Source organism: Lithobates pipiens, unplaced genomic scaffold (genome assembly GCF_037356315.1).
Source record: "Lithobates pipiens isolate NorthernLeopardFrog02 unplaced genomic scaffold, aLitPip1_a1.2 Scaffold_1, whole genome shotgun sequence".
In the NCBI taxonomy this organism is placed as follows: Eukaryota; Metazoa; Chordata; class Amphibia; order Anura; family Ranidae; genus Lithobates; species Lithobates pipiens.
In genome coordinates, this window is record NW_027507685.1 from 212428593 (window position 1) to 212453163 (window position 24571).

Sequence of the window (24571 nt, forward strand, 5' to 3'; positions counted from 1 at the left end):
ACGGAAAATGTGTACCGCATGTGGGCTCCATCGGACTGTTTCCGTCGGAATATCCGACGGACCAAGTTTTCCAGCTTGGCTATAAAACTTTCCGACAACATGATCCGATCGGACCTTGTCCGATCATGTGTAGAGAATTCCGATCGGACAAAGTGCCACGCATGCTCAGATCAAATTCCTACACCAAAGCTATTGGCTACTAGCCTGAACGTAGTCCCATCATAGCGAAATAACGTCATCACATTCTGAACGATCAGACATTCTGACAACTTTGTTCCGACTGTGTGTATGCAACAGTTTCGGACAAAATCCGTCAGACAAAATCCGACAGATTTGGTTGTCGGAATGTCCGACCATGTGTACAAGGGCAAAGACTGTCTACTGTGTGAGAAACACCTGGAGGGTTCACCCATCAGTTGTTGAGGCTGAGAAAAGGCCTACTGCATGGACCCTGAATTATTTGCAGGATTAAGCAGGAGTTTGATTTCCTTTTACTGCTAAAGTGAAGTTGTACTTTCTGTTAACTGGTTACATGAAAATAACCATGGGACCAGTAATCCCTCATATTGACTGTATTATATGGTGCCGTTCTCAGACTACAGAGGTCATGCATTAACCTGTGTAGTGCCATTCTGCATGCCTCATGTTTGAACACAAACAGAAACTTCTGACACTGGAATGTGAAGGTTTATTCTGCTATAGGGCAACAAATGTTAACATGAAGCTTTGAAGCTCAGTGCCAATTCACATGCTTCCCTGACCTGATAATGTACCAAGAAAACTTTGTTTCTTTCAGGATGCCCTTTGAACCCTTCAGCAACCTTTATGGATGCTTTTTCCAATATCCTCTGTTCCATTTTGTTTGGAGATCGTTATGACTACACAGACGGGAGATTCAAAAAACTTCTTTTTATCACAGAAGAAATATTCAGACTTACCAGTTCTCCCTGGGGTCAGGTAAATAGTCATTAAAGTGAACCTTTTAGTAATTTTACATATCTAATGAATAACATGTCACAATAAAGAGAAACAATTAAATAAAATATATAGTAAAAAAAAAAAAAAACACTTACGGTAACTTTTTATCAATAATAGGCAGATATTATTCTCCAGCAAGTGGCTAGGTATAGATGATGTCACATGTCATGTAACATCACAACTTTTTACAGTATTATATGTAGCACCCTCTACCAGAAGGTAGGTGCTCGTAAGGATTATAGTACTAGAGTTTGTTCAGCACAGGCAAATTTAGACAGACTATGCTGCAAGCTAGGCCTGTCTGTTTTGCTCTGGGGACTGGAAGTGGTTAGAGTAGCAGTGGGTGTGACCACCTGTGTTCCAGTTCTGAGATGCCTCCCCTGCTTCCAGGGAGAATGTTGTGGAAGAGGTGACTGGGCCTAGAGCTGGAGTGGCAGGCAGCACATGTGGGAGCCCTGACCAATCCCTAACTGCCATTGGCAGAGGACGGGAGTAGTCGACTGGGTGACGTGAGGAATGGAGTGCTAGACAGCCGCAGGAGCACACCCTTATCTGTGGGGGTGTGGGATTGCAGGAGGAGGCCCAGGGAATGGATGGAGAATTATTATGCCGCATACACACGACTGGTTTTCCCGTCGGAATAAACTCTGAAGGTTTTTCCGTCGGAGTTGCGCTGAAACTGTCACACGTACACACGATCACACCAAAGTACGATCGTTAAGAACGCAGTGACGTACTGCATGTGCAATGGGACTAGAAAAAGGAAGTTCAAGACCCAGTGCGCCACCCTTTGGGCTCCCTCTGCTGATCTCGTGTTAGTAGAAGTTTGGTTAGAGACGATTCGTGCTTTTCAGACTCCAGCTTATTCCGATCGTTTTACTGCTGTTCAGTTTGTGCTTGTGGGTTTGTATCTAGTTTTCAGTGCCTGTAGTCAGTTTGGATTTGTTTTTCGGTGAGTTCTGGTTCACTCGTTACTGATCTTCAGCTCGCTCTTCACAGGTCTTTCTGTTCTTCAGTGCATTCTGTTAAGTTTGTTCTGACAAGCCGACCGTTTTGAAACCATGATGCGGGTACGTACTCGTTGTAGAGTTTGTGCTGTTGGGGGCTTGGTGTTGGGGTTCATACTTTGACCCGAGCCCAGTCCATGAACAGGGCGAGGAGGAGTTCATCGACCAAGAATTGGTTACTCCATTGTGACCAATTTTCGCACATGCTACTGCTTTGTGAGATCCAGGAGAATAATTCTAATGATTTCAGGAATTATCTCAGGATGACGGACCCTGTTTTTCAGTGTCTGTTGGCTTTGCTGACCCTTTATATCAGCAGGCAGGATACCTGCATGCAGCAAGCCATCACTCCGGCGCAGAGGCTAGTCGCCACGTTGCAGTACTTGGTGACTGGGAGAAGCCTTCAGGACCTCAAGTTCTCATCAGGCATCTCCCCAAAGGCTCTGGGGATCATTATTCCAGAGATCTGTTCTGCCATCATTCAGGTCCCGCAGAAGGACTATATTAGGGTAAGTTTTATCCCTTAACATCACATTACACTGTATGTATTTAATGTTTGCTAATGTATTGTATTTATTTCATCATTCCCTAATTACCATGATTGGAATATGCTGTGAATGTCCCCTTTATCCTCATGCATGCTGGAAGCTTTTTTAATACTCCTTTTTTGGCCTACAAGCATATTTGCCTTCACTAACCTCCCTGGCATGCTATCCTGGGCACATATACACATATAGTCTAGTCCCTTTAACAATGTATATTGTCACCTCCACTGTACTGCTTTCCCCGGAACATCCCCTAAAATGTTTCCAAATGTTATGTGTGTTATTAAATTCAGGAATCGAGCTGGAGGCTTTTTTTTTGGCTCCCAAGGTCACCTCAATCTCGTCCCCCCATACAATTTTATCAATGATCCATCAGAGGGGGTGAGGAATCTGATAAGTGGGCCTTATATTTTTCTCTTTTTAAATACTCCTTAAAATAAATGTTATACTGATGTTGTGCAAGAATATTTTTGTGTAATCAGCTTCCAATGTTATGTGCAAAAGTACTTATATTTTTTTTCTTGTTTGACTCCACGGTTTCCTTAAAAGCCACACGAATGGCAGACTGTGGCCTCCCATTTTGCTGACCATTGGGACTTTCCCAACTGTGGAGGAGCTATAGATGGAAAGCATGTCCACATTGTTGCATGGAGGAGTCTTTGCCCAGATGGAGTTTTAACAGCGTCTCCAGCATAATGGCATGGTATTGCCACCTGATGTGGATACCATGGAAGAACTTCCCTTCGTCTTTATTGCAGACTGAGGCTATTCCCCCAAAGGATCCTCACCCTGGAGAGGAGGGTTTTTAACTACCGGCTGGCCAGAGTGAGAAGAGTCATTGAGAATACCTTTGGGATAATGGCCAACTGGTTCCGCCTGTTTCTGACAGCAATCCATATGGCGGACTACAAAATCAACCATATCATCCTATGCTGCTGCATCCTGCACAATTATTTAAGGAAATACTCCCTGAATTATCTAGCGTCAGTTGGGCCTGAGGCCGGACTTATTATAGACAATTCCCTAACTGGCCTGGATACTGGCCATACTGGCTTGGCACCCCAAAGCACCCCTGAAGTTCGGGAGAAATATGTTAATTATTTTATGGGTAGGGGGGCTATCGCAATGCCAGACAATGTCTAAATTTTTTTTAGTAATAATTTTTTTTTCTACTGATAAAATCTAGAATTTTCTTTATTGCTTGCTTTTCTTTTTGGCTGTCTCCTAGGTTTGCCTAGTGCACTTGTAGTGCCAAGGGGATTTTCCTTTAGTAAATAAGCCCCATTGTCACTGTAAACACAAAATTACTTACAAAACTGGTATTGAGCATTGAAAGAAGAAGCCATACATTGTTGTATTTTAAAATGTTTACTCTGTGCACATTCACACATGTGCATTTAGAAAATTTGATAAAACATTTTTTTTTCACAATATTTTATGTCTTTTTATATTTTTTCCTCAAAATATTATTTTTTTCTCAATATTTTTTTTTTTTTACAAACAGGCATGTTTTAAAACATAACATGCACAACTCCGGAACTTACAAAGTTCAAAGTATAAAAACTGAAGGCAATATCAGACATTATAGTGTCAAAAAAGGCTTGAGGTTGCCGTAAATCTGATGAGGTGATGTTACCCCTGTAAAATCCAAATTTTGAAGATGAACACAAAATGGGAGTCCAAATGGGTAATGTCAACATGTGCAATCTCCTATCATGGGGGATCAATGAACATGTTTTGGGGGTGCAACCCCTTCCTCTCATCTACTAGAGTTATGAGGAAGGGGTTGCACCCACAAAACACGTACATTGAGACGAGAGGAGTTTTGTAGAGGAGTTTTTGCACACATTTTAGGCTTGAGTGTTTCTTCATTGTTTTGTATTTTTGTCAATGGATAGCTAGGTACTACCCAAGGAAGTGCAAGGAAAATGTGCATTATTCAGTTTTAAGGTGCTCCTATTGAAATCTACTGGGGCTAAAATTCACAACCCAAACAACATTGTGTATTTTTTAAGCAACTGGCATTAAGCTTAAAGTGACATTTTGTTCAGATGTGATTGGGCACCATCGAAAACAATGCAATCCAAGTGTTGAGAACTGAAATGCGTTATATCACACCTTAAGGAGGGCGGAGCTATCCAGAGAGTGGGATGGACGCTTAGCAGTGGAGCTCCCGCACCAGCGGATCTACAACGGCTAATAGCAACCCATCCGAACCTCGTTTCATCACCCAAACAAGGTGTTCTGCTACCGCAACACCCGGGAAACACAACGGCACCATGCCCAGACACAAAAGGAAGGAAAACCATCCAAAGAAGCTCACAGAGTTTTTCGGGCCTAAACAAGATGGCATCGGTGCATCCTCTACCCCGTCAGCGGAAACATACACCCAATCCACTAAAAAGGGTAAAGCTCAAAAAAGAAGCAGCCCTCCTAAGAGTCCACACTCTCCTCTAGCCACACCATCATCGGGAGCCTGGAAAAGAGGAGATTTCGGCTGCATGCAACAGATGCAGACAACGAGCTGAGCTCCATCCTAGATTCAGGGGATGACACGAGGGAGATGACAGACACCATAGATAACTTCTCTACCAACAATCAGCCAGTACTAGACTACTAGACACTGTCGTGAAAAAGATGCTAGTTTCCCTGCAAAGCTCCCTCCACTCAGACATGATCTCCTGTGTACACAAATTCGGCACAGAGCTGCAGTCTGTCACAAACAGAGTCTCTCACATAGAAAGTAAAATGGGGGAATACGCATCCACAATCAACGATTTAGTGGATGCTAATGAGGGCACAGAGGATGACATTGAGGAGATAAGAGCAAAAATGGCAGACACCGAAGACAGATCCAGGAGGAATAATGTTAAAATAAGAGAGGTGCCAGAAACTGTTCAACAACAGGATCTGCACGAGTATGTCTTCCAACTTTTTAAAGCAATAATGTCACGTACCTGGTGGAAGGAGCCCGGAGTGCAGGGAGCGGCCTCTCGTAACCCTCTGGCTCGAGATTCCCTGGGAGTGGGGACAGGGACTCTAGAGTTCAGAGGGCACAAGTGCCAAGCAGGTGATAGTAGGATTGGCCCTGGAACTGGCGTCAGACAGAGGCGGGTACTGGTAGGTGGTTCTGGAACAGCTGGTGAGCAGTCAGCGGCTGGCAGCGGGTACAGGTGATCACACTGGAACGGCTGATAGGTAGGCAGCAGACTGCAGCGGTCACGGATGGCAGACTGGAACAGCTGGCAGGCAGGCAGCAGGCAGCAGCGGTCACAGATGGCAGACTGGAACAGCTGGCAGAACAAGCAGGGTCAAACACAGGCCGGGTCGTCAACAGGCAGGCAGCAACGGTACAAAGGAGAAGGCAGAAGCGTGGTCAGACAGTCCGAGGGTCAAGGCTGGCAGCAAGCAGGAATAGTTAGGAGCAGGCCGGGTAGAACAGAGCAGGAACAATCAGGTAAGCAGAGGTAAGTCACAGGAACACTGTAGACTGAACAGCACCGGGGCACTAGAACGGATTCCTTAAGAAGCCCTCTGGGCGCCAAGAACGGTCGCACGGCGTGCCCGCGCTCACCCACGTGAAACCGTGCAGCCGTTCGTGACCCCGCGCACCCGCGTTCGCTCGTTAGCAACCTCGCGCACCCGCGTGCGCACGTTCGCAACCTCGCGCACCCGCGTGCGCACGTTCGCAACCTCGCGCACCCGCGTGCGCCCGTTCGTACCTGCTTGCACCCGCGTGCGTCCGTTCGCGCCAACGCGCGCCCAGGGAAACCTATTAACGCTCAACGAAGGGATTCTGTGGATAGGTCTTCCATGAGCCACTGGATTCCGGAGACGACTATGACAAATAATGCCTGATATGACAGAGCTGGACTTAGTAAACAGGATACATCGCCTTCCCAAACTATCATATCTGTTATTTTAAGAATGCATTTCTACCATGCCAAGGAAAGACTGATGACAACAACCAGAAAGGGGGACCAGACCCCATCACTCTACAATAATCAGAGATTCTATGCTGATCTCTCTCAATATATATTGATTAAAATGCGACCTGCCACAACCAATTAGTAGCAGCAACAAGCCTCCATCCCAGGTATGTGTTCAACATTAAAAAGAAAGGGAAAAGGGACTTTAGAAGAGGCGTGTAGTGATGGCCGAACGGTTCGCCCGGCGGTCGTTTCGCGGCGAATTTCCGACATTCGCGGTCCGCACGTTCGAACGCCTTTTTCCGTCGTTCGCCGCGGCGGACTTACGTGTTTAATGTATACAAGAACTTTAACCTTTGGTGACACGTTTATCATGTGATACAGGACAGCCAATTGAGACATGACAGCACATGGACACTTGTACATTCCCCCTAACCTATAAATACACCCGATCCGGTGGCCATTTTACATTCTTTCTTCTGTTACGATAGGGACAGGTTCCTGTGTGGAGTAGGGAGAGATAAACCACTAGCTATTTGGTACACAAAAGTTCTTTTCAGGACTGGTATAGGTGTTAGGTGTTGATAGGTTTGCTGTGCTGCTGATTCTTGCAGCAGCCTGAGTGTCTTTTGTTAGTTTAGAGAAAGGGAAAGGACGGTGTATGCTACAGGGACAGCCAGATTAGTCTTTCATCATCATCATCATCATCATCATCATTAGCTGTTACTATCAAGGTCCACAAAAGAGCTGTTCCAGTAACCACTAATCGTTCTCTTTTTTTGCCAATTTGTATAGGGACAGGAAGGAAGCAGTGTTGTCAGGCAGTGAGGGTAATTTTAAAGACTTGCTGTTATTATTAGTTCCACAAAGGTTCTTTTCAGGACTGGTATCAGTGGTACAGTAATAGGCTTGTACATGTATAATATTCTTTCTTCCAAATATAGAAAGGATATTATACTTGACTGCTGCCCTTCTGCTGCAGTCTGCTAAACATTCACAACTCACTTGTTCCACAAAAGTTCTTATAAGGACTGGTAACTTGGTATAGGGTGCTACGGTACATAGGCTTGAGTGCGGTACAGTCTGCTGTTCTGTAAGGACCGCTATCGGTCCACAATAGATAGGGTTGACGTGCACCACTGCTGACCGCTCACCTATACTGCAGCAGTCCTTCAGCGGTATAGGGACTGACGTACAGTCTGCTAATCACTAACACACAACCTGCTTGTTCCACAAAAGTTCTTATAAGGACTGGTAACTTGGTATAGGGTGCTACGGTACATAGGCTTGAGTGCGGTACAGTCTGCTGTTCTGTAAGGACCGCTATCGGTCCACAATAGATAGGGTTGACGTGCACCACTGCTGACCGCTGCCCTATACTGCAGCAGTCCTTCAGCGGTATAGGGACTGACGTACAGTCTGCTAAACACTAATACACAACCTGCTTGGTCCACAAAAGTTCTTATAAGGACTGGTAACTTGGTATAGGGTGCTACGGTACATAGGCTTGAGTGCGGTACAGTCTGCTGTTCTGTAAGGACCGCTATCGGTCCACAATAGATAGGGTTGACGTGCACCACTGCTGACCGCTCACCTATACTGCAGCAGTCCTTCAGCGGTATAGGGACTGACGTACAGTCTGCTAATCACTAACACACAACCTGCTTGTTCCACAAAAGTTCTTATAAGGACTGGTAACTTGGTATAGGGTGCTACGGTACATAGGCTTGAGTGCGGTACAGTCTGCTGTTCTGTAAGGACCGCTATCGGTCCACAATAGATAGGGTTGACGTGCACCACTGCTGACCGCTGCCCTATACTGCAGCAGTCCTTCAGCGGTATAGGGACTGACGTACAGTCTGCTAAACACTAATACACAACCTGCTTGGTCCACAAAAGTTCTTATAAGGACTGGTAACTTGGTATAGGGTGCTACGGTACATAGGCTTGAGTGCGGTACAGTCTGCTGTTCTGTAAGGACCGCTATCGGTCCACAATAGATAGGGTTGACGTGCACCACTGCTGACCGCTCACCTATACTGCAGCAGTCCTTCAGCGGTATAGGGACTGACGTACAGTCTGCTAATCACTAACACACAACCTGCTTGTTCCACAAAAGTTCTTATAAGGACTGGTAACTTGGTATAGGGTGCTACGGTACATAGGCTTGAGTGCGGTACAGTCTGCTGTTCTGTAAGGACCGCTATCGGTCCACAATAGATAGGGTTGACGTGCACCACTGCTGACCGCTGCCCTATACTGCAGCAGTCCTTCAGCGGTATAGGGACTGACGTACAGTCTGCTAAACACTAATACACAACCTGCTTGGTCCACAAAAGTTCTTATAAGGACTGGTAACTTGGTATAGGGTGCTACGGTACATAGGCTTGAGTGCGGTACAGTCTGCTGTTCTGTAAGGACCGCTATCGGTCCACAATAGATAGGGTTGACGTGCACCACTGCTGACCGCTCACCTATACTGCAGCAGTCCTTCAGCGGTATAGGGACTGACGTACAGTCTGCTAATCACTAACACACAACCTGCTTGTTCCACAAAAGTTCTTATAAGGACTGGTAACTTGGTATAGGGTGCTACGGTACATAGGCTTGAGTGCGGTACAGTCTGCTGTTCTGTAAGGACCGCTATCGGTCCACAATAGATAGGGTTGACGTGCACCACTGCTGACCGCTGCCCTATACTGCAGCAGTCCTTCATCGGTATAGGGACTAAGAGTTTTGTCACAGGGTCATTTAAAAAATGACAGGCAGAGGAAGAGGCAGGCCCTTCCGCAGGGGTGGTAGGGGTAGGGCAGGAGCAACAGGCTTGAGCCAAAGTGGGAAGTTGCAGAAGGTGCGTTCAATTACTTTAAAGGATGCACCAGACTTGGTTGAGTGGCTCGCTCAGCCTTACTCTTCTGCACCCTCCTCATCCTCTCGATCTGCACCCTCTTCTTCACTCTCTGCTATGTGCACCCCCAAAGACACTACCACCAACAACACGACCACCACCACCACCACCACATACCTTCCGCTTGAGTCACTGGAATTATTTTCCGATCCATATCAAGAGGACATTTCTGATGCGCAGCCACTCTTGGTATTGGATCAGGAAGAGGAGGTAGCAACAAGCGCTACTCAGCAGTCTGACGCCAGTACCCAGATCAGCCCAAGGAGGAGGTTGGTCCCCGGTGTTGCTGCCTACTCCGAGATCTCTACTTATAGCGGTGGGGAAGGTGACGTTGATGATGACGTGTCTAGTGATGTCACGTGGGTGCCCACAAGAGAGGAAGAGGAGGGGAGTTCAGAGGGAGATATGGACCAGCAGATAGGGAGGAGAAGCAGCAATGACTTACATTGCACAGCAGGGACAAAGCAGACTGCAAATGTATCAGGAGCGAGTCATCGACCATGTACGGTCACATCTGGCGCTCCCAGGACACCGGCACATGGCTCCGCAGTGTGGGCTTTTTTTAACGTGTCCGCTGCTGACAATAGCGTTGCCATCTGCAATCTTTGCAGTCAACGCGTTAGTCGCGGTAAGCCCAATACTCACCTAGGGACGACCGCCTTAAGAAGGCACATGAGCAGCCATCACCGAGCCCAGTGGGAGCAACGGAACACACAAAGCCACACTGCAGGCTCTCACCGTCCAGCCTCGTCTTCTACTTCTCCTTCTCCTCTCTCCTCACAATTGTCCTCCACTCCACCTTCCATCACGCCAAGCTCACATTTTTCTGCAAAAAGGCAGGCTTCCGTGGGCCTAATGTTTGAGCGTAAAAAAATGATGACGCCGGATAACCCTCTTGCCCAACGGTTGGCGGCTGGCTTGTCAGAACTCATAGCCCGCCAACTACTGCCATATAAACTGGTGGACTCGGAGGCCTTTCGCAAATTTGTGGCCATTGGAACACCACAATGGAAGGTCCCAGGAAGGAAGTATTTCTCAGAGAAGGGCATCCCAGAGCTATATGGCCATGTTCAGCGGCAAGTGAATGTATCTCTGGCACACAGTGTCGGTGCCAAGATACATCTGACCACAGACACGTGGTCTAGCAAACACGGGCAGGGAAGGTATATCAGTTTTACTGCCCACTGGGTGAACCTTCTGACGGCCGTCAAGCATGTAACCCGTGGCACCCGTGTAGATTTGGTTTTACCGCCACGGATTGCATGCAGGCCTGACTCTTCTTCTCCTCCTCCTACTCCATCCTCCTCCCTCTCCTCCTCAGCTGCCTCCTCCTTTTCCGCTGCTAGCGTCTCTTCCACTGCACCGCCCAAGCTCCCCAGAACCTATTCCACATGCCAGGTGAGACGTTGCCATGCCGTGCTGCGTCTGTTGTGCCTGGAAGCAAAGAGCCACACTGGCCCGGCACTCCTTTCAGCTTTGCGTTCACAGGCAGATGAGTGGCTAACACCGCTCAATTTGACAGTTGGTAAAGTGGTGTGTGACAACGGTGCCAATCTGCTTAGCGCATTGAAACAGGGCAAAATCACGCACGTGCCGTGCATGGCACACGTCTTAAACTTGGTCGTGCAGCGATTCCTTGTCAAATACCCTGGGGTCCAGGACATCTTGCGGCAGGCAAGGAAAATCTCGGCCCATTTCAGAAGATCTTACACGGCCATGGCTCGCCTTGCTGACATTCAGCGGCGACACCATCTGCCGGTCAGACGTCTTATTTGCGATTGCCCGACGCGATGGAACTCAACCTTCTATATGCTTGATAGGCTGCTCCAGCAGAAACGTGCAGTTAACGTCTACCTGTATGAACTCTGCGAAAGAAACGGTTCTGGGGAGCTGGGTTTTTTTTCACCGCGCCAGTGGCTGCTCATGCGCGACACATGCAGACTTCTGCGGCCATTTGAGGAGATCACCAAACTGGTCAGTCGCAGCCATGGCGCCATCAGTGACATGGTACCTTATGCCTTCTTTCTGGAGCGTGCATTGCGTCGTGTCATTGATCAGGCTGTGGAGGAGCAGGAGCGGGAAGATGAGGAAGTCGCAATGCTGGATGAATTCCCAGGGGGGGCTACTCTATCTGAGACAAGTCAACAACAGGAGTCTGATGAGGAGTCAGAGGAGGATGGTGCCGGGGCGGATGAGCAGGAGCAAGAAGAGCATGCTTTAAACCTTTCTGGGATCCCTGTTGTGCGAGGATGGGGAGAGGAGAATGAAGAGGACGACATTATCCTGGATGATGAGCAGGAGCCAGGCCACCACACCGCTTCCACTTTAGTGCAAATGGGGGCCTTCATGCTCCAGTGTTTTAATAGGGACCCCCGTATAAAAAGCATGAGGGTCAAGGACCAGTACTGGGTGGCAACGTACTTAGACCCCCGGTACAAACACAAAATGGCGGAAATGTTACCGCCGTCGCAGAGGGCTGTCAGAATGCAGCACTTCCAGGCCTTGCTTCGAGAAATGCTGCATTCTGCTTTTGCGTGCGCTGGCAGAGGAGCAATTCCCACTCCCAGAGAAGGATTTGCGGGTACCAATCCAACAGCGCCTGCAAGAAGAGGCCGGTTTGAAGATGTGTTGGTGACTTCGGATATGAGGTCATTCTTTCAGCCGACCCATCGACAGGTGTCATCCGGATCCAGCATCAGGGAACGCCTAGACCGTCAGGTGTCCGACTACATTGGGTTAACGGCCGATGTGGACGCTCTGAGGAGTGATGAACCCCTAGACTACTGGGTGGGCAGGCTTGACCTCTGGCCAGAGCTTGCCCAATTTGCAATCGAACTGTTGGCTTGCCCCTCATCCAGTGTCCTGTCCGAAAGGACGTTCAGCGCAGCAGGGGGGATTGTGACCGATAAGCGTACTCGCCTAGCTCACCACAGTGTTAACTACCTCACATTTCTAAAAATGAATGAGGCATGGATCTCGGAGGAATTCAACACATGTGATCAGTAGACCATGTATATGTCTATAAACAATTTTTGGAATCAAGCACACAGACCTTCTTAATTCATTTGGCTCACTTCCCTGACCCAAAAAAGCACACCGTACTATATGCCCCTACCCTCCTCTTTGAAGAGGTTGAGCGGTGTCATATTTCTACTGGGGCTGCTTATTATGAGGGGTTCCCACCATCCCTGTGCTGTGCTGACTTCCTCCTGGGTGTTCTTATTATGAGGGGCTCCCACCATCCCTGTGCTGTGCTGACTTCCTCCTGGGGGTTCTTATTATGAGGGGATCACACCATCCCTGTGCTGTGCTGACTTCCTCCTGGGGCTGCTTACGGTGCTGCTGTCAGCGCTGTATGTCACGGAGCTGCTGTCAGCGCTGTATGTCACGGAGCTGCTGTCAGCGCTGTATGTCACGGAGCTGCTGTCAGCGCTGTATGTCACGGAGCTGCTGTCAGCGCTGTATGTCACGGAGCTGCTGTCAGCGCTGTATGTCACGGAGCTGCTGTCAGCGCTGTATGTCACGGAGCTGCTGTCAGCGCTGTATGTCACGGAGCTGCTGTCAGCGCTGTATGTCACGGAGCTGCTGTCAGCGCTGTATGTCACGGAGCTGCTGTCAGCGCTGTATGTCACGGTGCTGCTGTCAGCGCTGTATGTCACGGAGCTGCTGTCAGCGCTGTATGTCACGGAGCTGCTGTCAGTGCTGTATGTCACGGAGCTGCTGTCAGCGCTGTATGTCACGGAGCTGCTGTCAGCGCTGTATGTCACGGAGCTGCTGTCAGCGCTGTATGTCACGGTGCTGCTGTCAGCGCTGTATGTCACGGAGCTGCTGTCAGCGCTGTATGTCACGGAGCTGCTGTCAGCGCTGTATGTCACGGAGCTGCTGTCAGCGCTGTATGTCACGGAGCTGCTGTCAGCGCTGTATGTCACGGAGCTGCTGTCAGCGCTGTATGTCACGGTGCTGATGTCAGTGCTCTGTATTACGGTGCTGCTGTCAGTGCTCTGTATCTCCTGCACCCTCTTGTTTGCCTACCCTGGTCCCTGACCTTCCCTCTCCTCCATTGCCTTCATTAGCTCCATAGTCCTGAATTGTCAGAACAATTTCCCAAATAAAAAAAAAATGCTTGTAGTTATCGATCCCAAATTCACCTCATACATGTATTATGCTATTGTCCAGGTGGTGGGACTACGTGCTACCCCCTAATAATTACCCCGTGGCCGCAAATTCGACCTAAAGGTTTGCGAAATTCGCCTCCCATTGAAGTCAATGGAGCCCGCGGCGAACGGTCGTTTTCGCGAACGTTTGTGTCCGTTCGCGTTTCGCGTTCGCGAAACGTCCCGTCGGAAGTTCGTCCATCACTAGAGGCGTGTTGCTGTGTAAAAACTTTAATGAAAATTTTTTATTCATTAAATACATACCATATCATAAAAAGTGTCAATCTTTGGGTATAGGACACGATTTACTATGGTACACTTCTTTAAATACATTTGTTTGGGTATACTATTGTTTTACAAAATACAATACAACATCATTGACAATACAGATGCATAGACATACTCATCCATTCATAAAACCAATAAACATAAGCAAATGCTCATAGTAAGCCGAAATGATCTGGGCATCGGTTGGATATATACTTGATGCACGTTTCATGGCTCTTGCCAATCATCAGAAGTAAAGATGCTCTGAAATTAAATCAAGAATATCTGTAAATATGGGATAACCTTTAAGCGGAGAACCATCTCTCAAAAAAAGGGGGAGCTATACCTTACTGTCCGGCCAAAAGGTGATACCAAACATCTGTCCAGGGGATACAGAGGGCAGGAATATCCATCTCCCCCGGGGCTGAGGTGAGGAATCGCACCCAAATCGATCAATATATCCTCCAAAAATGCAGGAATCTCAACACCATCACTACGCCCCTCAGGAATCATAATCTGGGTTATAAATGGGGATTCCCAACTAAACTGATCATCACCAAGGAAGGTAAAGAGTATGTGATAGACTCTGTTATCATACGGTAGCCTGCTCTGATTGGCTTTGAGAGTCAGAGGCGCGGGCTGATGATGTTACAGCCCCTGCCAATCCAAGCAGGCTTTGTATTCATTAATAGAATACATAGAATACATCGCTCGCTGTGATTGGCTTAGCGCGGTATACTGTATGTATACTGTGAGACAGTGTTAACTGTTACACAAAGCTACTGAACATACGGCATTACCGCACATCCAGCAGGCTGACAGACTGGTCGGAAGTGGGTCATCTTATACGGCAAGTATAGCACAAATCCAACATTTAAAATGGAAGATTAGGGGGTCGTCTTATATGCCCAGCCGCCTTATACACTGACAAATACAGTATTTACGGTACTAAAAGCATGAATTTATGGGAAATACAACAAAAAATCACACTGCGCTGGTATTTAACCCCACACTGTATAGCCAAAATCCACCACAACTCCTTCCCAAACTGTTGGAGGTCTTGCGGTGGTACAGGCACATGAATCCACATTTTGTTTTTTTGCCCTAAACTGAAGGCACTATGGACTCAGGTTGAAGGCCTTGTGCACACAATCATGGTATAGATAACAAACAAAGCCCTTTTACACACGGTCGGACATTCCGACCACAAAACCCATCAGATTTTTCAGATATATTTTGTCCGAAACTGGTTTTGCATACCCACAGTCGGACAAAGTTGTCGGAAAATCCAATCTTTCAGAACGTGATGATGTTCATTCGTTACGACGGGACTACGTTCAGGCTAGTAGCCAATAGCTTTGGTCTCGTAATTTGATCTGAGCATGCGTGGCACTTTGTCCAATTGGAATTCTCTACAAATGATCAGACAAAGTCCGATCGGGTCATGTTGTTGGAAAATTTATCCAGCTCTCAAAGTTTGTTGGTCGGACATTCCGACGTAAAAAGTCAGATGGAGCCCATACGCGGTCAGATTATCCGACAATTTTCCGTCTGAATTTCCAACCGTGTGTACAAGGGCTTAGACCAGGAATGGCCATACTGCAACTTGAAATAGATTCCGTACCTCCATTGTATAGGAATGTGGTGTCACACATTTTGCTAGCAACTCGATTAGTAATCCTTAGACACTGGAAGGAAGTCAAAGCCCCACCAATAGAAGAGGTTATAAACAGGATTAACACACATAGCACCTTTGAGATATTATAATCTTCAGCGATGGGGAACTACACCAAAATGTGTAAGGTATGGCTCCTTGGACTGAAAAGTACTTGAAATAAGTAGATTAACGATAGATTGAATTGCAATAAACCATCAAGCAACACTATGATGGATATGGGTAGAAGAATGTTATTGTTCGTGTTCTTGCTCTTTTTCTAGTCCATTCCAAGCTGAAAACTTTGGTTACTATAACATTAGAGACATTTATGTTGAATATGTGAAACTACTAGGTCTCAATAAATGGAACTAAGAGACGGCCAAAGCGACCATGAGAGAGATCGCAGAGGATCGGACTTACAAATGCATCCCAAACCAGGGAAACACCATATAATCCTAGCAATAAGAAAAGGTATAATTAAACGAACAAACAAATTTATCTAAAAAGTAATATGAATCATATGGAACCAATGTATGATGGAAATATTGTTGGAACATGTTTCTTTTATTTTCTTTTGTAAACTGTGAAAATGTTCAATAAAAAACATTGAAATTGAATCACACCTTACATTGCACAAAAGTGAATGGAGCCCTGGAACTTATCAGGGTGGTGGAAAACATTAAACTTATGATTTGTATATATTTGAGTCTGCAAAGAAACTACAAGGCTCAAAAGAAAAAAAAATCACTATAAGAACTCATGCAACCAGTGCCTCTTATGCCGCGTACACACGAGCGGATTGTATGGCGTACTTAGTCCGTCATACAATCCGACGGACAATCCGTCGTAGTTTCCACTGAACGGACATGACCACACACGGATACACAAACAGTCCGTCGAAAGCTTGCGCGATGACGTGTACAGCACGTACGACGGGACTAGAAATAGGAAGTCCAAGACACAGCAAAGCACCCTTCCGCAGTGTAAATCCTTTCTGGGCATGCGCCATTCTTAGTCCGTCGAACTAGCATACTGACGACCGTATTGTCCGCTGAAACCAAAGTACGACGGACAGATTTTTGGAAAAAACAAAATTCTTAGTACTCCGGACTGCACGCTGAAAAAGTCAGCTGAAGCCCACACACGAGCGGATTGTCCGCTGAAATGTGTTTCAACGGACTAAGTACGTCAAACAGTTCGACCGTGTGTATGCGGCATTATGAGGACTGGGCTTAGGCCCCCTGCAATAAAAGACCATTGAGCTACCCACAAATGCACTGTGCATGAAGTGGGCTGTGGTCCATTAATACATATTTTATGCTCACGTAGGTCCAGACCATTCTCCCAACACTAATGAGCTACATTCCGGGACCTCACCACAAGGCAGTCTCATTTTCAGAAGAAATGGTTGAATTTGTTGCCGAAATCGTGAAATCCTGCCAGCAGACCTTGGATCTCAGCAAGCCAAAACATTTTGTAGACTGCTTCCTGATCAGGATGGAAAAGGTATCAAATAACTACAATGGTCAAATAATCAGGATGTTATTTAAAAGAAACAATGCATCTTGGTATAAGGTGCAGCAAACTACACTCATCCTTGTAGAGAAGTGGTCCCCAAACTGCGGCCTTGGGGCTGGATGTGGCCCTTTGCTTGAGTTTATCTGGCCCTTGGGGCACTATTTCACCAATTGACACCAATTAGGAGGCACCATTCCCCCTACTGACACCATCATGGGGAACTATTTCTCCTATTAAATCCAATGATGGGACATTGATGCCAGGGCATTTTCTACACCCACTAGCAACTGTCCGTTCCCCCCTAAAGCCCAAAGGACAGTAAATTGACCATTTGCGTACAAATTTGGAAACACCTGCTGTAGAGTATTCATGGCCTACAGTATGTACTCTAAATCTCATACTCCACTAGAATAGCTTGATGTCCACTCTTGAAACATAGCATGCAAGGCACAGTGGCAGTGTCTCCTGATAGCCCCACCAAAAATATATACTTACCAAATCACCATCCCTCGCTTCCTATATGCTCCACTGAAGCCCTTATTCTGTTGGTTTCAGGTTGCTTCCAGGTATTGATCTCCCCAATGGCAAAGCCCTACATCTAAACAATGTCACATAGGGGTAGCTGTGACATCCAACTGGGTAAGCTCTGATGTCATCTGACATGGAAGCTTTTCCAGGGTGGACTACTGTAGTGGGGAGGCAATGATGGGGCATGGATGGGTATGTATACCTTGTGAGATGATGGACTATCAGGAGATACTGTCACTTTGCCCTGAATGGGCAGGTGACAGTGTCTCGTAAAGTTATTTTGTTATCTCCAGGCCTAAAGGGCACTAAGGGCTGACACGAAAGCGGGTGGTAGCTGTTTGAGAAACTAAAGTCAATTTTAGAAAACTTCTAGTGCTTTTACTGAAGTTATACAGAGCAGTATTCAAACACTTTTTGCCAAAGGATAGATAATCCCCAGAGTCTATGGTATATAAAACTGTCACTTGTTTAGCCCTTTCATTTGTTGTCAATGGAATCATTCCGGGTACCTCAAAATTCTGTTGACTCCTATCTAGGTTAGATGGATTAAGCCTTGACTGGTAAATTGCTCTCCAATGGTAAATGGTGTGACTTTTGTCTCCATAGGAGAAGGATGACCCCAATACAGAGTTTACTATGAAAAATCTCCTGTATACAATTCACAACCTATTTATTGCAGCAACTGAGACTTTGAGCATCAGTCTGCGGCATGCACTGCTCAGCCTCTTAGTGTATCCTGAAATAGAAGGTAAGTAAGTGAAGGAATATGAAGGTTGCAAACACTTCAGACAGCTGTTAATGGGTCAATCTACTCCAAATTTATATCTCAGCTTCTCACAAATGCTGGGCCAGTTTTGCACATCTGACCGCTTCGTACATCGCTTTTGGGGAGATAGCTGTGCTGAGTTCAAGGCTCTGCACACCTGCAGACGTTGGCTTAATTTTTTTGAAAATTGTTATTGAAAATGCAACAGAAGTAACTGGAACACCTAGACACATGCAGAAATATTCAAAATTTGGAGACGGAGAGGTATAGAATTGAGAGAGTATGGTTCAAACACATGGTTAGGAAAATATTGAACAGGCTCTAGAAACAGCACAGCATTATGACATTTACAGACCATCTAACCTAGAGTTGCCTGAATCTTTAAATGACCCCGTGCTTTGCCCATCCTGGGAAAAGTAAACTAAACTCAGGAATGAAAATGTAATATATTTCAGCTTACTGGTCCTTAGATTTGGCGTATGCCTTGCTTTTATATTTTCAGGCGGAGCCCAATTTCTACATATCATGTGAAATATCTTGTATCCTTGTCAGGGCTTTTTTCTATTAAAGAATAGGTGCAGGAATTAACCCCCCTCCCCCAACAACCCTAGGAGTATGCTATGCACAGAGTACAGAGTTCTGTAGTGTGCTATATACAGAGTGTAGTGTTCAGGAGTGTGCTAAGTACAGAGTGAACAGTTCATAAGTGTGCTACATAGAGAGTGCAGAGTTCAGGAGTGCGCTGTGTACAGAGTGATGGGTTTAGGAATTTGCTAAGTAAAGTGTGCAGGTTAAGGAGTGTTCTAAGTAGAGTTTAAGAGGTCGCTACATACAGAGCGCAGAGTTCAGGAGTGCACTGTGTACAGAGTGCAGAGTCCAGAAGTATGCTAAATATAGAGTGAGGAGTTCAGGACTGCAATACATACAGATTGGAGGAATCAGGAGTCTGCTGTGTACAGACTGTAGGATTCAGGAGTGTGCTACGTACAGTTCAGGGTTCAGGAGTGTACTATGTGCAGAGTGCAGGAGTCAAGAATGTGCTGCAGTTTTCAGTAGTGTGCAAAGTTCAGGAGTGTTCTGCACCCAGAGTGAAGAGTTCAGCACTCTTCCACAGCTTCTTATTCTGCATCCACTATCCACATCTTACACACACCCCTCCTTAGCTCTGACCTCTACACACACCTCTCCTTCACTGCCTTCATATTTTCCCACCCTTTAAAGCTTCACCATATTCCACATTTATTGCTGTATTAGCTGAGCCACCCGGCCAGCTCTAGTACCTCCCTGCACACTGTAAGAGCTCAATGCCAGGTAACAGATGGGGATCACAGAGAGAACAGAGGGAACTCCCCTCCCACCCATGACCACACTGCACTTGGGAAACCTGCATCTCTCTTGTCCCTGTGTTGAGTGCAGAGCAGGAAGGGATCTTTGGGAGTTGCTGGGAGAGGTAAGCTGTCATTCTAAACACAAAAGCCAGGTTTCTGTGTTTAGAAGGGACAGTGGTGAGCAGGGAGCAGAGGACCATACCTGGAGGTGATGGAGGTGACCTTTTACATTTTTAGGACATGAGCTAATAAAGAAGCTGTTTTATTCTTGGAGTGCCGCCAGAGTGTAAATTCACCTTCCCCCTCCTCTCCCTGCAGCCTCTTGGGACATGTCACAGGTCCCAAGAGACTGCGGGAACATCCACACGGCCCAGCAGGGCTCACGCATACGTAGTGGGCATTCGTATGTGAAGCTGCAAAGCATTCACAGATGGCTGCCTGCAGTTATGATGCCAGCAGAGCAGTGAAGAAATACAATCTGGAGAGTCAGCAGCTAGGTTTTTTTAGTTGCTGACTTTTAATTTTCACACTGGGGACTGAAGAACCACTTTAAGCTTAGTTATATGTTAAAGTGATACTAAAGTCTTGTGTTTTTTAATTTAAAAATAACAAATATGGTATACTTACCTGCTCTGTGCAGTGGTTTTGCACAGAGAAGACCAGATCCTCCTCCACAAGGCTTTTGGCCCTGCCCTCCTGTTGAGTGCCCCCACAGCAAGCAGCTTTCTGTGGGGGCACCTGAGCTGAGCTAAAGCTCCCTGTGTCCATTCAGACACGGAGCTGCGGACCGGCCCTGTCCCTTTCTCTCCTCATTGGCTCACTGACTTTGATTGACAGCAGTGGGAGCCAATGGTGCCATGCTGCTGTCTCAGCCAAAGAGGAGGGGAGTCCTAATCAGCCGAGTCTCTCATGCAACATCGCTGGATCGAGATAGGGCTCAAGTAAGTATTGGGGGGAGGGCCGAGGGGGGCTGCTTCACACAGAAGGTTTTTATCTTAATGCAAATAGAATAAAAAACCTTCTGCCTTTACAACCATTTTAACTTACCCCTACCCAGCAATATAGAATTTTTTTGTTTGCTGTCACAATACTTCATTCAGCTGTCAGCAGCAAGGAATGAAAGCCTTGGTTTTTACAGATAAACTGCATGAAGAAATTGATCGGGTGATTGGACGAGACAGAATGGTAAACATGGAGGACAAGTTCAATATGCCATACACACAAGCTGTAATCCATGAGGTGCAGAGATTTTGTGATATCGTTCCCTTCAATGTGCCACATATGGTGACAAAAGACACAATGTTTAGAGGGTATCATATTCCCAAGGTAGGAAACACATTAAAAAATGAATAGTGATTATTATAATAATATATGTATATGGTAAATCAGCAAATCTGTTAATCCAGGTTCTTTTTATTACCTCCTAAAATTACGACATGGACCATGAGACTTGGGTTTAAACAGCCATAGCTGCCTTTAAATTTACAAACAAAACAATAAATAATAAAAAAAACAATTTTGTCAATGCAACCGGGAAGGGGTCACAATCCTCTTTTTTTTTTAACATCTATCCAAAATGTGTCCTCCTACCAAATTACAGAACTTTTTTGAGAGGTGGTGTGTAAAGAAAAAAAAAAAAAACTCCTCCTTCAATGCCACTTTCTGGAATAAATACCTAATGACCCACAGTCCTTGTGGCTCACCCCTACCCATATAACCTACAATCACCATGCAGTAAGAGCTCTATGCTCCTCACAACAAGCTCACACCTTAACCCCTTTTTTGACCTATTTCTCCTCTGAGTCATGCAGAAAGTCTATTTTGTTCTTCTCCAGGTACCAGTTTAATTTTCCTTCCCCTAGCAGTATCTACATATCTTACCTTCACTCCCCCACCACACAGTTCAACAGTTGGGAGCAAATAAAATACCTGGCATTTCTGGGTATGAAAGGAGCACATGGCTCATAGAGAGAGTAGAGAGATAGAAAAGAGTCCTCGGGCCTATGTAAGCTTTGGTTAGAGTAACTCACAAGGTTGAACAATGTGGCAGGGAAAGAGAGGAATGTAACACTTTGAATGAAAAAATGTATTTAAATAGAAACAATTTGAGTATGCAGTTCCCAAACTTGGCCCTTTCATTTAGTGGACCCTTTAATTATGTTTTAATGTACTTTCTGCAGGGAACAGATGTCTACACTTTGCTCTGCACTGTCCATCGTGACTCCACACAGTTCTCTACTCCATACAAGTTCAATCCGAACCACTTCCTGGATGAAAACGGCCAATTCAAAAAGAATGAAGCTTTCATGGCTTTCTCCGTAGGTGGGTCAATCTATAAATATCCATCTATGTGATTATTGTCATATGGTATCAGTATATACATATCATAAACATATCATAAACAGTCTGATATTAATCAGACACTACTAATTTGATCACTTGCAATGATCAACTAGTTTCTGATATCCTACCACCAATGATCAGATGTTTTAAAATATCACACAGGGAGATTTTTAAACCTCTTTTAAGACTTGGTTGGGCAACATCCTAGTGGATCTGGCTGCCAAAGATGAATCTTCCTAAGCCCCTGTACACACGGTCGGAGATTTCGACAACAAATTCATCGGATTTTGTCCGTCGGATTTAGCCCGTCGGATCTTGTCCGAAACTGTTGCATACACACGTTCGGACTAAGTTGTCGAAAAATCATTCAGAACGTGATGAGGTAATTTTGTTACGATGGGACTACGTTCAGGCTAGTAGCCTATAGCTTTGATGTAGGAATTTGATCTGAGCATGTGTGGCACTTGGTCCGATCAAAATTCTCTACACATGATCGGAGTATGTCCGATCAAACCAGTTGGTCGGAAAATATTTCCAACAAGTTGGAAAACTGGGTCCGACGGATATTCCGACGGAATCAGTCCAATGCATACCACACACAGTCGGATTATCCGACAACACGGTCCGATAGGACACATTCCAACGGATTCTCCGACCGTGTGTACAAGGGCTAAGGTTAGTCTGAACAGGGTACATTACAAATTTAGCAGTGACATAATCAGGTCTTGCCGTGTAATGTAGAACACAATGGAATGGAATAAACACTATATGAACCCTAGAAACTGAAATTAAATATCTTTGTAGGAAAGAGGAGCTGCCCCGGAGAAGGAGTGGCCCGGATGGAAATGTTTATCTTCCTCACCACCATCTTGCAAAACTTCAAGTTGACCTCTCAGATGAAATTCTCTGAAGCTGATGTGGCTCCTAAGTTGAAAGGGTTCTTAAATGTCCCCATAAAGTATGAGCTGTCGTTCATCCCTCGCTAGATCTAGTAGACTCCGGAATAAAGTAGCTCAGTCCCTGACATAAACATTTATATTAAAATGATAATATAACTTTTCTTTTAGTTCGTTGTTTAGTCATAATAATTCTTTTATTTTTTTGTTTGTTTTTAAATAAGAACTCCAGACAATTTTTATGAATAGAATTGGAAAAGGTTAGAACCACTGTCAGGTGTTTCATTGCTGTCAGTGTCCTTGATGGGGATATCCCATCCTTCCTTCCTGTCCTGGTGGCCACCAAGGCATTGCGACCCATAGGCAAAACAAAAAAAAAAACATCCATAACTAGTGTTAACACAACAATTTTGTTTTTTTTGGGCCCCTTATAATATAATTTTAGCATCTGTTGAACCCGATGGTAGATCAATTATTTTTATAAGCAGTTACTGTACATCACACAGCAGTGTTGTCACTGTAGCCAAAGGGTGGTCTTAGATGAACATGTTGTTTGAAATTGACTTTAAGTCCAACTACAGCTAATCTTTTTTTTTTTTTGCAAAATATATTTATTTTTTAGTAAAGTTTTAAGAAAGATAACATAGCAAGCCAACATATGTCACCTTAACATTGTAGGCACAATTACTATACATCAGGGATCTGCAATTAGCGGACCTCCAGCTGTTGCAAAACTACAAGTCCCATCATGCCTCTGTCTCTGGGTGTCATGCTTGTGGCTGTCAGTCTTGCTATGCCTCATGGGAATTGTAGTTCTGCAACAGCTGGAGGCCCACTAATTGCATATCTCCGCTATACATGTTAACAAATAGAGGTTAAGGGATGATTTTATTTAAACTTGAATATACATGATGGGGGGGCCAGATAAAGTTAAGGTAAGAAATATGTGGGTCATGGTCCAGCTTTTGACAGTGCCAACATGTATTATACAAGGTAGAATTGAAGTACTGTAAATCAACAGGTCACCCACAGCAACGGAACAACAATTTGAAATTTTTGTCCTACACTTCACAGACACGAAGAGTTTATTTAGTATAGACTTTTTCCCACTCATTCATCAGGGGAGGGTTAATTTGACCATGCCTTGTGTCCAATGTTTAATATAGTTAGGTGTTTTCGAATGTATATTTGACATTGGTATGTTATACCCACGTCACTAAATAGCGGCCTGTGGTTAGGGTACGGACAAAGCGACAGCTCTGCTGCACTGCCACAGCCTTTCAGTTGCCTGTGTCTCCTCTCTTTACCTCTCTTTACCACACCTTCCAACCAGACCCGCCAGAATCCCCCTACTCCATCATGCTGCGAAGTCGTCACTGTCATTTTCAACACAGGGCAGAACACAGGAGTGCTGGACAGCCTGGACAGAGGGCAGCAGCAGCCCAACTCTTCGAGTTAACCAGCAATGATTGGCTTAATTGGCTTAGCTTAATAATTAAACTGGGATCTTCATCTCACAGAAAACCACATAAGGACAGACAGTGCCGGATTACCAAATAGGCAGAGTAGGCACTGGCACATGGGCCCCACAGCATTTAAGGGCTTTGCAACAATGGATCAAAATAGTATTAATAATAATGATCATTAGTTAAAAGAAAATTAAGCTTTCCTAAATTTTTTACAAAAGTTAGAAAAAAACTCAAAGAAACAAAAACACTAACACTTACTCTAAAGACTCTATAAATTA

At 45.5% G+C, this 24571-nt stretch overlaps 1 protein-coding gene across 1 annotated transcript in view; it reads left to right on the top strand.

The window, feature by feature from the left end:
- LOC143982825 (cytochrome P450 2G1-like) overlaps positions 1–22945 on the top strand; it is a 40607-nt gene extending 17662 nt beyond the window's left edge. Inside the window, exons 4-9 of the mRNA XM_077481852.1 lie at positions 797–957; positions 16775–16951; positions 18098–18239; positions 20724–20911; positions 21766–21907; positions 22733–22945. Coding sequence (XP_077337978.1) covers positions 797–957; positions 16775–16951; positions 18098–18239; positions 20724–20911; positions 21766–21907; positions 22733–22914 — 992 coding nt within the window. The 3' untranslated portion in view covers positions 22915–22945. The remainder of the gene's footprint in view (positions 1–796; positions 958–16774; positions 16952–18097; positions 18240–20723; positions 20912–21765; positions 21908–22732) is intronic.
- The last annotated feature ends 1626 nt before the right edge of the window (positions 22946–24571 follow it).